This window comes from Lissotriton vulgaris, chromosome 5, assembly GCF_964263255.1.
Source record: "Lissotriton vulgaris chromosome 5, aLisVul1.2, whole genome shotgun sequence".
NCBI lineage: Eukaryota > Metazoa > Chordata > Amphibia > Caudata > Salamandridae > Lissotriton > Lissotriton vulgaris.
Window position 1 is genome coordinate 825232653 of NC_141693.1, and position 16853 is coordinate 825249505.

Here is a 16853-nt window from a genome sequence, read left to right on the forward strand (position 1 = left end):
AAATCAGCATCCTCAGGCAAGAAGTACAGGAACATTTGGCAATCACAGTAGCACTGCACATTAACAGAGGATATCATGATTTATAAACACACTCGGGAGAGAAAAAAGCATCAAAGAAAAGCCAATTAAACATACGTCCCCAGTAGCAACAACATGGTTTACATATCCAGGGGAAGACAATATGCAGCAAGCAACCACCCATAATCATAGTATGACGTTAAAGAGGATTACTGAGAGTACCTCCTACTGGTTCACCTGTTTCTTTACCTATCAAATATTGTTGAAATGGGCCCCAATAGGAATGTGCTTTGGATTGGGGAGGAAGATGTTCGCCATACGAGTCATATTGGGTATTGCAGTAGGTCATATCGCTCATCATACACTCATCAATTGTGGGGAATTGGCCTCTGCCCCAACGCATGGCTATCCATATCTTTGCTATAAGTAGCGCCATTGCCATAAACCGTCTGAGGGTTTTGTCAATTGGTTTGGTATAGCCCAGAAGAGCAATGAGCGGATCAGGGGATAGTGTAAGGCCAGCGAAGTCATTGAGTATCTGAAATATCTTCCCCCAAAACTCCGATATACGAGAACAAGACCAGGCCAGGTGCATACAGTCTGCAATAGGCTCCTGGCATCGAGAACAGAAAGCAGACTCATGCAAACCATATCTATGTAGACGTCCTGGAGTGTGATATGCTCTATTAATGTATTTAAAATGTATTAGGTGATGTCTACCATTCATCGAGATATTCTTAGTCATCTCACAGAAATATTGCCATTCTTTGTCCTCAAGAACCAGGTCCAAATCCCTCTGCCAGACATGTCTAGGTTTAGAGAACTGCACCGATCTGTTAGCTTGTATTGTGTTATATATTATGGAAATCAATTTTGGGGGTGAAGGGGTCTTAATAACATAAGAGAGAGCAATGTCCTCTGGAAGCTCCTGTGTGGAAATGCCCAAGAGGGATTTCAGAGCATGCTGCGGTCTTAGATACTGAAACCGCACCAACAAATTAGGTGAAAGGCCATCTGCTGTCAGCTGTTCCCAGGTTGGAATTTTCCCCCCCTTAAATTAGTCACCTACAACAGTGATGCTGATTTGGCCCATGGCCAGGGAGACACTGCAGTCAATGCTAAAAGGGAGCCAGGAGCACCATTCCAAAGGGGTCAAGGGAGAATACAAAATGGCGCCAGCTTGTCTGTTTAATAGGTTGAGCCTGGCATGGACGGTGGATTTAATAGAATGAAGGGTACTGTGTCTATGTGTTGGATTCCTGAAGAGTGCCTGTGGAAGAGTATCTGGATCAGCAGCTATTCTCTCGATATATATGTGAGGAGGAGCAATGGGGCAATGGAGCCAGGTGCAAGCGTGGGAACACTGTGCAGCTCTATAGTATAGGTCTAGATCTGGAGCGTTGAGACCACCTAGAGAATATGGAAGAGTGAGGACACCCCATTTAACATGAGGTTGCCTCCCAGCCCAGGCAAACTGTGTCATGAGGGACCTTAGTTTAGTGATCATATGTTGTGGGAGGACCATAGGTATTTTCTGAACAGGAACTATAGTCTAGGTAGGACAACCACCTTCATCAAGGAAACACGACCTAGTAGTGATAGTGGTAAAGGTGTCCATCTAGTCACATCCTCTTCCAATATGTCCAGTACTTTCCCGTACTTATCAATCAACACTACTTCCGGGTCAGTGTGTATTTGGTTCCCTAGATAACTAACAGATTCAGTAGTCCACTTTAAGGGGAATTGCATCATAGGAGTGGAAGTGGATGCAGTCAGTGGAAATATCAAGGACTTATTCCAAGTAATGTTAAGCCCGGACAGCTGCCCTAAGCGAACCACTTCGTTCAATATGAGAGTAAGGTGAGTAGAGGGGTCTCTAACATATAGTAGAAGGTCATCAGCGTATGCTGAGACTATCAGTTGATAACCCGGGAACCGTATCCCCCTATGACTGTGGTATTCCCTAAGGGCGCATAGTAGCGGGTCAGATACCAAAGCATACAAGAGAGGAGATAGTGGGCAACCTTGACTAGTGCCCCTGGTTATAGGTTTTGAAGCTGTCACAAGGTTCCCCAGTCTCATTTTTGCACATGGGACTTCGTAAAGGACCTTAATGAGTTGTAAATAGACTTTGCTGACACCCAACCACCTGAGAACTTTTTCCATGAAAAGCCACTCTACAGAATCGAAGGCTTTCTCAATGTCAAGGAACACCGCAGCCGCGTTAATTTTAGGGTTGATGTGCTTTATAACAGCAAAAATCGTATAGAGGTTAGATGTCAAGCTGCGGCCAGGAAATAATCCAGCCTGCTCAACTCCTACTAGGCTCGGAAGTAGTGGAGAAATGTGATGGCCCAGTATCTTGGCGAATAATTTTGGGTCTATATTTAAAAGGGATATGGGCCTATATGGTGAACAATCACTGGGGTTTGTACCCGGTTTGAGCAGGGTAACTATTAAAGCCTCATGCATAGAAGGGGGCATAAGTTTTCTCTCCACCATATCTTCGAATTAGGTGACAAGGTGCGGAATTAAGAGATCCTGGAACGCTTTATAAAAGGCAACAGTCAATCCATCAGAACCTGGGGCAGACCCACTTTTCATTTAAGACTGGGCAACCCTAATTTCCCTGGGGTTCAAGGGGGCCGTAAGATGTGCCCTGTGAGAATCGGTAAGCCAAGCAAGACGGATGTGAGTTAAGTAATCATCAAACGCTGAATCGTCAGGGGGGATACGAGACCTTTAAAGCTCTGCATAGGCTGAATATGTCCACAATGCCTTGCGAATCATAAATCATACTACCCTCTTCGCCATTAATTTCATCTATGGAATTAGCATCCCATGGGGGACGCTGCAATTTAGCTAACAGGGCTCTAGGGCACTCGCCCTCCCCGTAAACGCGAGCCGTAGGGTACTTGCCCAAGTGCTTGAGCTCAATCTCAGCTGTATCTTGGAATTCCCACACCAGTGCTTTAATATCCTTGAGTATCTCAGTATGCCCAGTCCACTGATGTTCTAATTCCAAAGCAGTGATATCCGCCTCTAATTTTGCAAGTCTGCTCTGAATGGACCTAAGAGCCCTGGCATGCTTAGCGATTGTTTTCCCACGGATGCAGATTTTGAAAGTTTCCCAAACAGTTGAGAAAACAGGCACAGAGCCAATATTCACACTAAAGAAGCTTTCAATAGCTGTGGCCATTTCTGAGTGGAACATCTGGTCTAAGAGGGAATATGGGGGAAACCTCCATGTGAATGGGGCATGTTTAAATGTAGGGACCGTCAATGTTAACTGGCCTGGAGAATGGTCGGAGTAAGTTCTGGAAAGTGGTTCATAGTTCGAGACCAAAGGGAGCAGGCTCCTACAAACCAACCAATAATCGATCCAAGTGTGACTGATATGAGGTGCAAAATAGTGAGTGAACCCAGGAGTGGCCACCGGACGCTTCCTCCAAATGTCTGCAAGCCCCAGCTGCTCCATGAGTGTCAGTATGGCACTAGCCACCGCAGGGGTTTTTTTGGGGAGGCCACGCAATCTGTCTTTATGGAGGTCGAGTATAGAATTAAAATACCCCCCACACATTTGCAGTAAATAGTTAGTGTTAAGCAAGCGTACGGTTGGGGACTGGAAAAACTGAGGGTCATCATAATTGGGACCGTAAAAATTCACTAACTGAGCACTGAAACCCTTTGCCTGGCAGCGGGCTATAATAAATCTACCATTGGGGTCGATCTCTTCTACATGCAAGGACAGACCAGAACTAGGGTTGACCCAGGTGAGGACCCCCCCTAGCATGTGAAGTGAAACCAGCAGCTGAAAACAGACCCCCTGCAAGCGCCGTTTTGAAACCATCTCATTTTGTGGAGCCAAATGGGTTTCTTGTATAATTGCTATATCTATGTGGTGTCTTTTGAGCATGGCGACGACTTTCCTTAGCTTACGGGGGTGGTTAAGGCCCCGGACATTCCATGTCCAGAATTTGAGTGCCTTAGTTGTCATATGTAATATACGAGAACAATGTACATTACTTGTTAAGTCCCAGTGTCCTACCATGATGCAAAGTGCATAAAGATGATCAAACAGCTATGATTCACCTGAAAAACAGTGATGAAGCTCAACTCCTCCCACCCACCTCTCACGCTATGCTGACCCTAACAAGGCATAGTCGAACCCACAACCCCCCATCACCCAAAAATGCACACACAAAAACCAGAAAACATACATTTCGTAATGAGATCAAACCCCGGCCACGTGGTGAGTTACACCCCGGGGCAGATGTTGCCTATAACACATCTCTAGATAGGAACCAGAGCCTGTACAACAATATGCGCCTCCAATACTGTTCAGTTCAATAAAACATCACATTAAACACAATGCAAAATGACACCCCCACACCTCCCCATAGGAAGCAATTGTTCACCAACCTCTCCATCCCATTCCTGAACTAAATAAGGGGGGGGCGCTACAGTTGACAACCTGAATGAAACATATTAGGGGAAGAGTTACTGTTCTTCCAATGTAAAACCTGTTTGGAATCATTAAATATGTGGAATTTCCCATCAGCGCACACCCTAAGCTTGGCTGGATAAATCATATTATACTCCAAATTGAGGTCTCGTAGCTTGCGTTTAACAGGAACAAATAGGCGCTGTGCATCCTGAACAGCTTGTGTAAAATAAGGGTATAGTGACATTTCTACATTTCTCGGGCGGCAGCAAACAGGAGCGAGTAGGGCGAGGCGCCAAGCGACAGCATCCCCACTGTTGCGTCGGAGCCACCGACAGTGGCGAAGGACGCAAGAAGCAGCCTGGGAGCTGCAGGATAGCAGCCGGGCCCGACGGCAACAGCGCAGGCCCCCAGGTAGGCCGCGCGATCAGGCCGCAGGGGAGGAACCATGCCGCAGCACTCTGATCGGGCGACAGCACGCTGCAAATTAGCCCTGGTGTCGATTTTCACCCTGGCTTTGCGGGCACCGACGGGCATCGGGTCAGGCCTCCGGTTAGGGCAGCAGCCGGGGGATGATGAGGGGCTAATTGAAAAGGAAGGATTAAGACTGATCGTAGACGGCTCTCGGCGCTAGCCTAAAATGTGGCCATCTTGAAGCCAGGCAAGCTCCGCCCCCCTAATTTTCTTCTATATTGTTTGACCTCTTAATTGAACCCCCTCCCTCAGCAATTAAGAATAGATGAAGGATTAAGGAATAGCACCTTTTGAAGAGCAGAAGTTCAATAAAAAAAGTTTTTCTATATGGAGATGACCCGGATATCACAACACACAGTTGCTGCATTCGGAGCTTTTCAGGGTATTCTAGTTAACATGAAAAAACCTGAGATAATGACATGGAATATAGAGAACACGCCCAGAATTGATAATATGCGAATGAGATATTTAGGAATGTACATTTTTCACAATACCGAGATGATCACCAAAGAAAATTTAGCAAGGTAACACAGGATTAAGGCAACTACTCAAAAATGGTTAAACCTCACATTAACATTATATGGGAGAATTAACGTAGAATAGTTGTTTATCCTCTCCTAGCTAAATTACTTATTTAACAATATGCCACTTTGCTTTGACCCAGAGGCTCTCAAAAAGATTTAGAGTGACAATAATAATTTTTTTTCCGCACCCAAGGGAGCAAAGATTGGCTGGTAAGAAGGAATCTAAAGAGGAGTGAGCTGCATTTCCAGACATGCAACTGTACTGCTGGACTGTAACAATGTCTATCCAAATAGAAGTCTTCTCTCTCTCTCCCTTTATTGACACCTGTTACCTCCGATATATCCAAACGTTCACCGAGTGGATGACTTTGTTCCAGAACCAGGACAGGAAATCGGATCTAGAACATAAAACATAAGCCATCAACACATCAAAGCAACCTATAGATCTAGTCATAGCTACTAGCAATGCACTTTTTAAAAATGTGCATCTGTACTGTTAAGAACTAACACTATAATCGCACCTCAGTGGTCATCACACATGACATTAGCACCCTTCCCATATAGTCTCATGGCAAAGGCAACGCTCTTCCAGCCACTTAGTGTAGCATGCTACTGGTGTGGACAAGTGATTCATCGTCCCACATAGGGAACTACATGCTAGACAAATACTATAATACAATATAAGATTCAATTCAATTTCTTGTATAGAAGGTTTAAAGAGGTTTCAAACTTGTTCTGTACTTGAAGTCAGTGATTTACTGGATCATGGGTTCCTCATAAACTGTGGAAAGGTTATCTAGCCCACACAAAGGAGATAGCATTTACAGGATCTGGATTTCACATGGAGGCAGGCATCGTGGGTCTTCCAGGATGCAAAAGTTCACAGGGCTTCTGATGACCACCATGACACAGACATGGTTACGGGTCTAAGCGGTTTTGGTACCAAGTCTCCTGGGTGCTAGATTTCACTTAGGTTTGCTAGTGAATCAAGTACGAGCCTCTTGAAAGGCAGGGTTCCAGACTACAATCTGATAATAAAGATTGATGATTGCACCAGGGGTTGAAGTGGTGACTGGAGGCTTATCATCTATACACCTACCCCATTGCCCCATTGCCATGTCAGGTCTGGGGGAGCTGTCGAAGCCAGTGAAACTGATCACATGGCATCCTCCCAGAGACCCTTGCGTTTGGAATAATAATAATAGAGGCCTGGTATCCCAGTAGATGGTACCGCATGTAAATACATTAAAAAAAACTGCTGTTATTATTGATGGTACAAATTTTAAAAGCATCAAATCAATGCAAGGCTGAGTCGGTCCTGCTAGTAGATCTAAACGTTATTACTTGAAAGTTGCACCTAATTCGCAGATGCCCGCCTTTATAACTGAAAAATGGGTGATTTTGAAAAAGCTGCCACATTGCCATGTCAGGTCAGCAGGAGCAGGAGCAGAGGGGAGAGGTGCACGGGTACGATGTACCCAGTCACCACACATCATCCTCACCTCCCACCGTGGCAGATGCATGCCACGCATTGTAACCATCTTAGCAGGCGTGTACCACCGGCAGGATGAAGGCAGGCTGTGGCCCCGCAATCGTCAGAGCCTGCCTCCGTGGTGCTGAGTGAGTCATATCAGAGATGTTGCGAATGTGGTTTTCGTGGTTTATAAAAGTCGTTGTTAAGGATGTCGTGGTTAACTGATTGGTCAGTGTTCGGGATTTGTTGTTCAGGTCATTTGTAATCAAACTTCGTTGTTTCCCCATGTGGATTGCTTCCGCAAGGTACTGGAGGTTGAGTGAAGAGCAGTGATGTGAGCGATTACAATGGGCTGTACAATTTAGTTGCCAGAGAGCACATGTTCAATAGTTGTTTTCTACATCTATGTAAATACCAGTAGATAGTGAGCTCATTGACCCTAATGATGCGGACAGCTGGCTCAGCACCAGGGTCCACAAGAAGGTATCGGGGGGGGGATCACCAAAAGGGTGAACAGGATCCCTACTAGAATAAAGAGGGGGACACAAAAATTAAAACAATGAGGTCTCAAAAGCCCCCCAAAAAATTCTCAGGAGAAGTACTCCCGGTCTCAACATGTCCAAAGGAGAGTGGTTTCTGTGAAAAGTAATCCTCAGGGAAGTTTTCACCCAAATTCTATGAGTGCTACAGCTATCGGGTACATAAAGGGGACACCAATTTATCTAAGAGGAAGCAACCCCCACTAGTGGTCTGACAGCATGGATGCCTAATGAAGTGCTGGGCAGTGGAGGTTGTTTCAGTTGGAATGGGACAGTGCAGAGGCTACCCTAGTGTCTCTTGGTGCCAAAGAGATTTTGCCAAAGGCCCACATGCCTAACAATATTTCAAGCAATCATTTGTAAAGCGCACTACTCACCCGAGATGGTCTCAAAGCACTGGGGGGGGAATGCTGCTACTGCTTGAATAGCCAGGTCTTGACAGGTCTTGAGGTGTCTTCTGAAGGTTAGCAGGTCCTTGGTCTGCCATAGGAGGATGGGGAGGGTGTTCCAGGTCTTGGCGGCGAGGTGGGAGAATGATCTGCCACTGGAGGTCGCTCTTCAGATGCGCAGGACTGTGGCAAGGGCGAGGTCGGCGGAGCGGAGCGGAGCTGGCGGTTGGGGGTGTAAAAGCTGAGACGTCTGTTGAGGTTTGCTGGTCCGGTGTTGTGGAGTGCCTTGTGTGCGTGGTTGAGGAGCTTGAAGATGATCCTCTTGTTGACGGGGACCCACTGCAAGTCTCTCAGGTGGGGTGTGATGTGGCTGCGGCGAGGGATGTCGAGGATCTGGCGTGCAGAGGTGTTTTGAATGTGTTGAAGTCGTTTCAGGAGTTTGGCCAAGGCTCCTGCGTAGAGGGCGTTTCCGTAGTCCAACCTGCTGCTGACGAGGGCCTGGGTGACCGTTCTTCTTGTTTCGGTGGGGATCCACCTGTAAATCTTGTGGAGCATGCAGAGGGTGTTGAAGCAGGAGGACGAGATGTCGCTGACCTGCGTTGTCATAGTGAGAGTAGAGTCGAGGATGAACCCCAGTTTGCGTGCGTGGTCAGTGGGTGTTGGTGCTGTTCCCAGTGCAGTCGGCGGCCAGGAATCGTCCCAGGCCAAGGGGGTGGATCCGAGGATGAGGACTTCCGTCTTATCCGAGTTTAACTTCAGTTGGATGTTCTTCATCCACTCGGCGACAGTTTCATTCCTTCAAGGAGGTTAGTTTTGGTGGTGAGGGGGTCCTTGGTGAGGGAGAGGATCAGCTGGGTGTCGTCTGCGTAGGAGATGATGTTGAGGTCATGCAGTCAGGCGACGTGGGCGAGCGGTGCCATGTAGATGCTGAACAATGTTGGGCTGAGGGATGAGCCCTGGGGTATGCTGCAGATGATCTGGGTGGCTTCGGAGCGGCAAGGGTGGAGGCTGACACTCTGGGTTCTGCCGGAGAGGAAGGAGGTGGTCCAGTCCAGAGCCTTGTCTCAGATCCCAGCATCGTGGAGGCGTATGCGTAGGGTGCGGTGGCAGACAGTGTCGAAGGCGGCTGATAGGTCCAAGAGGATGAGAGCCGCGGTTTCTCCATTGTCCAGCAGGGCCCTGATGTCATTGGTGGCGGTGATGATGGAGGTTTCGGTGCTGTGGTTGCTGCGGAACCCAGACTGGGATGGGTCCAGGATGCTGTTCTCCTCGAGGTAGTGGGTCAGTTGTCTGTTGACGGTCTTCTCGATGACCTTTGCCGGGAACAGGAGCAGGGAGATGGGCCGGAAGTTCTTGAGGTCCTTGGGGTCAGCCTTGGGTTTTTTGAGTAAGGCATTGATCTCGGCTTGCTTCCAGGAAGGTCACTGTCTCGAAGGAGACGTTGATGGTTTTCCAGAGATGGGATGCAATGGTGTTGCAGGCTTTGTTGAAGATGTGGTGTGGGCAAGGGTCTGACGGAGATCCGGAGTGGATGGTGTTCATGATTTTGATGGTCTCGTCGTTGTTTTTGTTGGCCCAGGAGAGCAGGGGGTCAGTGCGGATTGTGGCCTTGGGGGCAGAGGTCTCGATGGTTGTCGGGGCAGTCGTGGCGTTGAAGCTGTTGTGGATGTCTGCGATCTTGCGATGGAAGGCAAGGGAGTAGAACAGGTTTTGCGAGGGTGGGATGTTGTTGGTGTTGGAGCAGGGGTTGGAGAGTTCCTTCATGATGTTGAAGAGCTCTTTGCTGTTGTGTGTGTTATTGTGTAGGCGGACTTTGAAGGAGGCCCTTGGGCAGATCTGATGAGGTAATGGTGTCTGCAGGCGGCGTTCTTGCTGGCTGCTTAGCTGTTTGGTGTCTGTTCACGGAGCCATTTCTTCTCTAGCTTTAGGCAGGTTTGCTGGGAGGCCTGGAGGTCTTCCATGAACCAGCTGGCTTTCTTGCTGGTGTGTCTGTTGGAGGGTTTCTTGCTTGGGCCAAGGGTGTTGGCGCAATCGTCGATCCATTGTCTGAGGTTGCGGGTGGCGGTGTCGGGTCGGTGGGGTCAGTGGCTGGGCTCCGGGTGAGGGTGGTGGTTAGCTGTTCTTCGGTGACTTTGCTCCAGCAGCGGTGGGGGATCTGTTGAGTGCAGTGGTGCGTGGTGGATTTCCAGAAGGTGAAGTGGCTGCAGCGATGGTCGGTCCAGTGGAGTTTGGTGGTGTAGTTGAAGGGGACGTGGAACTTGCTGAGAAGATGAGGTCAAGCGTGTGGCTGGCAGAGTGGGTGAGTGTTGTGACGAGTTGTCTGCGTCTGAGGTTGGCGAGGTTGTTGATCAGGGTGGTGGAGTTGGTGTTGTTTTTGTTCTCAAGGTGGAAGTTCAGGTCCCTGAGGAGGATGTAGTCTGTGGAGGTGAGGGCGTGTGTACTGACAAAGTCCGCAATGGAGTCACTGAACTGTGGTTTGGGACCGGGGGGGGGTCTGTAAATGAGGGTTCTTCTGAGGGTAGTGTTGGGATCGGTGTGGATCTGGAAGTTCAGGTGTTCGGCGGTGCTGAGGGTGTCATTGGTGTTGGTTGAGATTCTGAGTGTTCCTGTGGACAATGGCGATTCCTCCTCCTACTCTGTTGGTGCGGTCCCTGTAGGTGATCTTGTAGCCCTCCAGGATGGCTATGGCGATGTTGGGTGCCGAGGAGATGTTCAGCCATCCAGGATGGCTATGGCGATGTCGGATGCCGAGGAGGGGTTCAGCCAGGTCTCCATCAGGAAGGTGACGTCTGGGGAGGTTAAGTCGAGTAGATCCCAGAGTTCAACGGCCTATTTGCGGGCAGTGCGGGTGTTGAAAAGAATGCATCTGAGGTGGTTGAATTCTTTCATGGTGGGTGGATTGGTGGATCGGATGCTGGTGAAGCTGTAGTTCCGGCAGAAGATGGGTCATTGGGTGCGCTTCGGATCGGCCAGGAAGCACCTGCGACCCTTGACCCTGTTTTTAGGTAGGTCGCTCCTCCCATGCCACACAGCTCCACCAGTGCCTCTCTGTGCCCCAGCTGCCTTTCTCTGCCACAACCGCAGGTTCGAGGCCCCTCTGCCTCGGTGCGCTAACAGAGGCACCCTTACACCATGGTGCAAGGGTGTCTCCGTTGTGGGAATTATTGTTTTTGTGCAGAAAGAGAAATAAGGCCCATGGTTTGCAGCACTATTTTTGCGTTTGTTTCAATTTGTCCTTGTTCATGTAGGGCCTCACTTACAAGCCCCTGTGCGCCGCTGGAACATCACATTCATTGGCGTTCTGACAGCACACAGAGCAGTCCCATATATCCAAGACCACAAAACCATGCATGGCTTTTCATGCTCTTGCTCTTGTAGATATGACACAAGATAACTCAGCGCAAGTCACTGCGTTGACTTACACTGCGATGGGGAGGCATGCGAAGGGTGTTATGGTGAATGTTCCCACATAACACTCATGGCATTTGACATATTTCCAGGTTGCTTTAGCAATGCTTGTTTGGCGAGATTATAGTAAGGCTTTCAAAAGTGTACCCAAACTGCAGATTAGGTACAGTGCATGTGAGCCAGGCGCGTGCACATCGCCAGCCACATCGCACACCATTTGTCTGAGCCTCGGCATCAGACTTCGAAGGAACCCGCTCCCCCGCATCAGACTTCAATAGAATGCGTTCCCCCGCCCCGCCACAGCAATTCCGAGAGCTTGTTAAATAAACATTCTCATTCATAGCTCTCACTCGCCCACCTCTTTCCATTCTCCTTGTCGCACTCTTCCCTTTCCTTGCATATCTCTCTGACTCTCTTTTACGTTTCCCTCTCACACATAGCATCGTCAGTGGTAGTACGCGCTTTGTAAATACAATTACTATCTTCAGCCAGTTTTCATCTGCCACGTGCCCTTATTCGGAGTGTTATGTACAGTCTGTGCGCACTTTAAGGGCACAGGCAGCACGACTGCATCTCACCTCGCCACTCTTCTTGCCAGGTGTAGGTTTATAGGCCTATGTAAGAACCTGCAGCTAATTTGTCATGTGACCCACTTCAGCCTCTCCTCACTTTTTAAAACATGAAGCATAATGGGACTTAAAGGCCCTTTGCTTGCAATATCAAAGTAGGCCATAGAACCAAATTATAGTTGGCTAGTACACTTCTGTTGGTACAGTGAATTTTGTAGTGATGTGCATCTAATAACATTTTTCACGCTCAATTAAAATGTTGTTTTTTTAAACTCTGGTGTCTTTTTTGGGAACAATTTTTATTTTTATGTCTTTTCATTCCCTTTGACGATTTCTCTCCAGTCCCCTCGTGCTCCATTTTTATTCCTCTTTCCTTCTTTCTGCCTTGCTGTCCCCTCCCTTCTTCTCCCACTAACAACTCATATTTCTCTATTTTCTCTCCTCCTCTCAACATTCTGCCTTCCACTCACTTCTGTTGTTCTCTGTCTCTCTTACTAAAGTCCCTTTAGACCCGTTTACATGCTCCCCTCTCTCCTTTGTTCGCCGTGTCATTGCATTTTCTTCTTTATCCCTTCGTCTCATTCTGCCACTTCTCTGCTTTTCTGTTCTTCCTCCTCTTCTCGCCCTAGATCTTTGTTCTGTGCCCCTGCTTCTCACGTCCCTTCTCTCCCACACTTTCGGTTCAGTTTAATAATGCTTTATTGTCGCCGCTGATGGGGTTTCAAGTATAACCAAAACTTTACTGCTCACGGTCTAATTTACACTGTGCAAGGCCCACTTTTGCTGTGCTTTCTATGCTACCCCACACACACAACCCCCCACACACACAACCCCACACACACACCACACACACAACCACACACAAACACACGCAACCCCCCACACACACAACCCACCACAAACACACAACCCCCCACACACAACCCCACAACACACAAACCACCCACACCACACAACCCCCCACACACACAACGACAACCCCCCACACACGCACAACCACAACCCCTCACACACACAAACCCCCCCACACACACACCCCACACACATAACCTCACACACACAACCCCACACACACAACCACACACACACAACCCCACACACACACACAACCCCACACACGCACAGCCCCACACACGCACACAACCCCACACACAACCACACACAAATCACACACCAGGATAGCAAAACATAGCATAGCAAAACAAAACATAGCATAGCATAACAAAACATAGTATAGCATAACAAAACACAACAAAACATAGCATAACAAAACACAACAAAACATAGCATAGCATAACAAACATAGCATAACAAACAAAGCATAGCTTAACAAAACACAACAAAGCATACCATAGCATTACAAAACATAGCATAGCATAACAAAATAAAGCAAAGCATAACAAAACATAGCATAGCATAACAAAACACATCAAAACAGCATAGCATAACAAAACATAGCATAGCATAACAAAACATAGCATAACATAGCATAGCATAACAAAACACACACAACCCCCCACACACAACCCCACACACACATAACCTCACACACAACCCCCCACACACAACCCCACACACAACCCCACACACACAACTCCACACACACAACTCCACACACACACAACCCCCCACACACAACTCCCCACCCCCACACACACACACACCCCCAACACACACACACCCACCCACACACAAAACCCCAAACACACACACAAACCCACACACAGAACCCCACACACACAGACAACCCCACACACACAACCCCCCCACACAGACAACCCCCCACACACACAACCACACACACAACCCCACACACACAACCCCCAGTCACACAACCCCCATACACAACACCACACACAACCCCACACACAACCCCACACACACACAACCCCCACACACACAACCTCACACACAACCCCACACACAACCTTTCAAAACCCCACACACAACCCCACACACACCCCACACACACAACCCCACACACACAACACCACACACACACACAACCCCCCACACACAACCCGCACAACCCCACACACTATCCCACACACACAACTCCACATGCACACAACCCCACACACACAACCCCACACACCCAACCCCCCACACACCCCCACAAACACAACCCCCCCACACCCCCACACACAGACCCAACACACACAACCCCACACACAACCCCACACACAACTCCACACAACCACACACACAACCCCACACAACCCCCAACACACACACCCAGACCACCACATACACAACCCTACACCCCCACACACACACAACCCCACATACACACACCCAGACCCCCCCCCACACACACACACAAACCCACACACAACCTCACACAACCCCACACACACACAACCCCACACACCCAGACCCCCCACACACACGCCCTCACTCTATCTATCGCCCCTCACTCTATCAATGTATCTATCTATCGCCCTCACTCTATCTATCGCCCTCACTCTATCGATCGCCCTCACTCTATCTATCGCCCTCACTCTATCTATCTATCGCCCTCACTCTGTCTATCGCCATCACTCTATCTATCTATCTATCGCCCTCACTCTATCGATAGCCCTCACTCTATCTATCGCCCTCACTCTGTCTATCGCCCTCACTCTATCTATCTATCTATCGCCGCTCACTCTATCAATCTATCTATCGCCCTCACTCTATAGATCGCCCTCACTCTATCTATCGCCCTCACTGTATCTAGCTATCGCCCTCATTCTGTCTATCGCCCTCACTCTATCTATCTATCTATCTATCTATCTATCTATCTATCTATCTATCTATCTATCTATCTATCTATCTATCTATCTATCTATCACCCTCACTCTATCTATCTATCTATCTATCTATCTATCTATCTATCTATCTATCTATCTATCTATCTATCTATCTATCTATCTATCTATCTATCTATCTATCTATCTATCTATCTATCTATCTCTCTATCTATCTATCTATCTATCTATCTATCTATCTATCTATCTATCTATCTATCTATCTATCACTATCTATCTATCTATCTATCTATCTATCTATCTATCTATCTATCTGTCTATCTATTGCCCTCACTCTATCTATCGCCCTCACTCTGTCTATGTCTATCTATCGCCCTCACTCTATCTGTCTCTCTATCGCACTCAATCTATCTATCTATCTATCTATCTATCTATCTATCTATCTATCTATCTATCTATCTATCTATCTATCTATCTATCTATCTATCTATCTATCTATCTATCTATCTATCTATCTATCTATCTATCTATCTATCTATCTATCTATCTATCTATCTATCTATCTCCCTCACTCTATCTATCTGTCTATCTGTCTATCGCCCTCACTCTATCTATCTATCTATCTATCTATCTATCTATCTATCTATCTATCTATCTATCTATCTATCTATCTATCTATCTATCTATCTATCTATCTATCTATCTATCTATCTATCTATCTATCTATCTATCTATCTATCTATCTATCTATCTATCTATCTATCACCCTCACTCTATCTATCTATTGCCCTCACTCTATCTATCACCCTCACTCACTCTATCTATCTATCGCATCACAACAGCATCACTCAGCACCACCACAACATCACTCAGGGGCACCACAACATCACTATGCGCTACCACAGCATCACTGAACACCACAGCATTACTCGTCGTCACCACAACATCACTCAGCGCATATAAAATACACTGAACATCATCTTCACAAAAGTTATTTAAAAAAGTTTAAGCTATTGCCATTTTAAATTACAATAACTTTTATTTCAATATTAAAAAATTTAAAAAAAATAAAAGCCATTGTTATTCGTAATATCAATACATCTAAGTCACGTAAATACAACACATATTGCATTACAAATGCTATAGGTGTCACATTTGCAAAAATTATCACTATTGGCATTGTAAATGACAAAGCTATTTATTTCACTATTTTCAAAACCAACACTCAAATAAAATATTTGTCATTTACAATACCAATAGCTCAAATTTTCCTAATTCGAGATCTATTGTAAATGCTTGTTTAGGTTTACTGGCACGTTTCACGTGCATGTTTCACTCTTACCTTTTGTCCAAGAATTGGCGGTGGAGGAACATACAGTGGCTTTATGGGATCAGGAACTGCGTCTTTTCCCCTATCTGAATTCGATGTTTTTTTACTTATCTTCTTTTTCTTTATTTTCCGTTTAATTCCTGGCATTGTGCCTTCTCTGTGTCGTGCTTCTGTTCCTTCTGTTTGTTATTGTTTGGTAACTATTGACAACTAACTAATCACATAGCTATTGCCACACGAGGGCAGCAGAGTTCTGTATGACTAAGATTGTCTCAAAGCAATAAACTGCCGCATGGTGATACACAAGAGTTATACCTACAGGGCGCGTTTCAACTTTTCAAATGAAAGTAAAATGTTCCCAAAATATCGTTGAGGAAGTCGTTTTGTCAGATTTCTATGTGTGTCTCGCTATTTCAAACGATATTTTATAGCAGGAGTTCGTCATCAATACAGAAGTGCGGGTAAGTCTACTTCAAAAATCTGTCTAATTACCACTTTTCCCTTATTTAGCGCTATCAAATGCAAGTGAAGTTTTCCGATTTAGAGGCTACTTTCACTAAGCAGAATTACATTTACACAGGGCAATACTTGCAAGTATTTATAAGGGATGTAAGTAGACAGTGGAGGATTTAACTGGAGGATTAAGGGGTGCAAATGCCCCCTCTGCCTTGGCTTTTGAATGGGAACTTTCCTGGTCCACCCCTGGAACCTGGCCAAAATCCAGATCATAGCTGGAGGAAAGGATGGTGTTTTGCTCAGCGAAGGCTTAGTGCAAATTCCAAACTGCGGTGAAGTCGATTTTGATCCACAGTAATCACAGAGATATCAGGGAAAGGGGAGGACTTCTTCGACTCCTTACTTTCACAGGTGTAAAAAGCTGACATCCAAATTATTAAGTTGCAAGAAAAGACCCTCATCTACATTTCTAAAAACA

General features: G+C 46.7%; 1 protein-coding gene across 3 annotated transcripts in view; it reads right to left on the reverse strand.

Moving 5' to 3' along the window:
• Window positions 1–16101, reverse strand: part of LOC147711653 (uncharacterized) — a 275141-nt gene extending 259040 nt beyond the window's left edge. For all 3 annotated transcript variants that reach the window (XM_086920219.1, XM_086920217.1, XM_086920216.1), the window contains exon 1: window positions 15932–16101. In XM_086920219.1, coding sequence (XP_086776345.1) covers window positions 15932–16066 — 135 coding nt within the window. In that variant the 5' untranslated portion in view covers window positions 16067–16101. The remainder of the gene's footprint in view (window positions 1–15931) is intronic.
• Window positions 16102–16853: the final 752 nt, after the last annotated feature.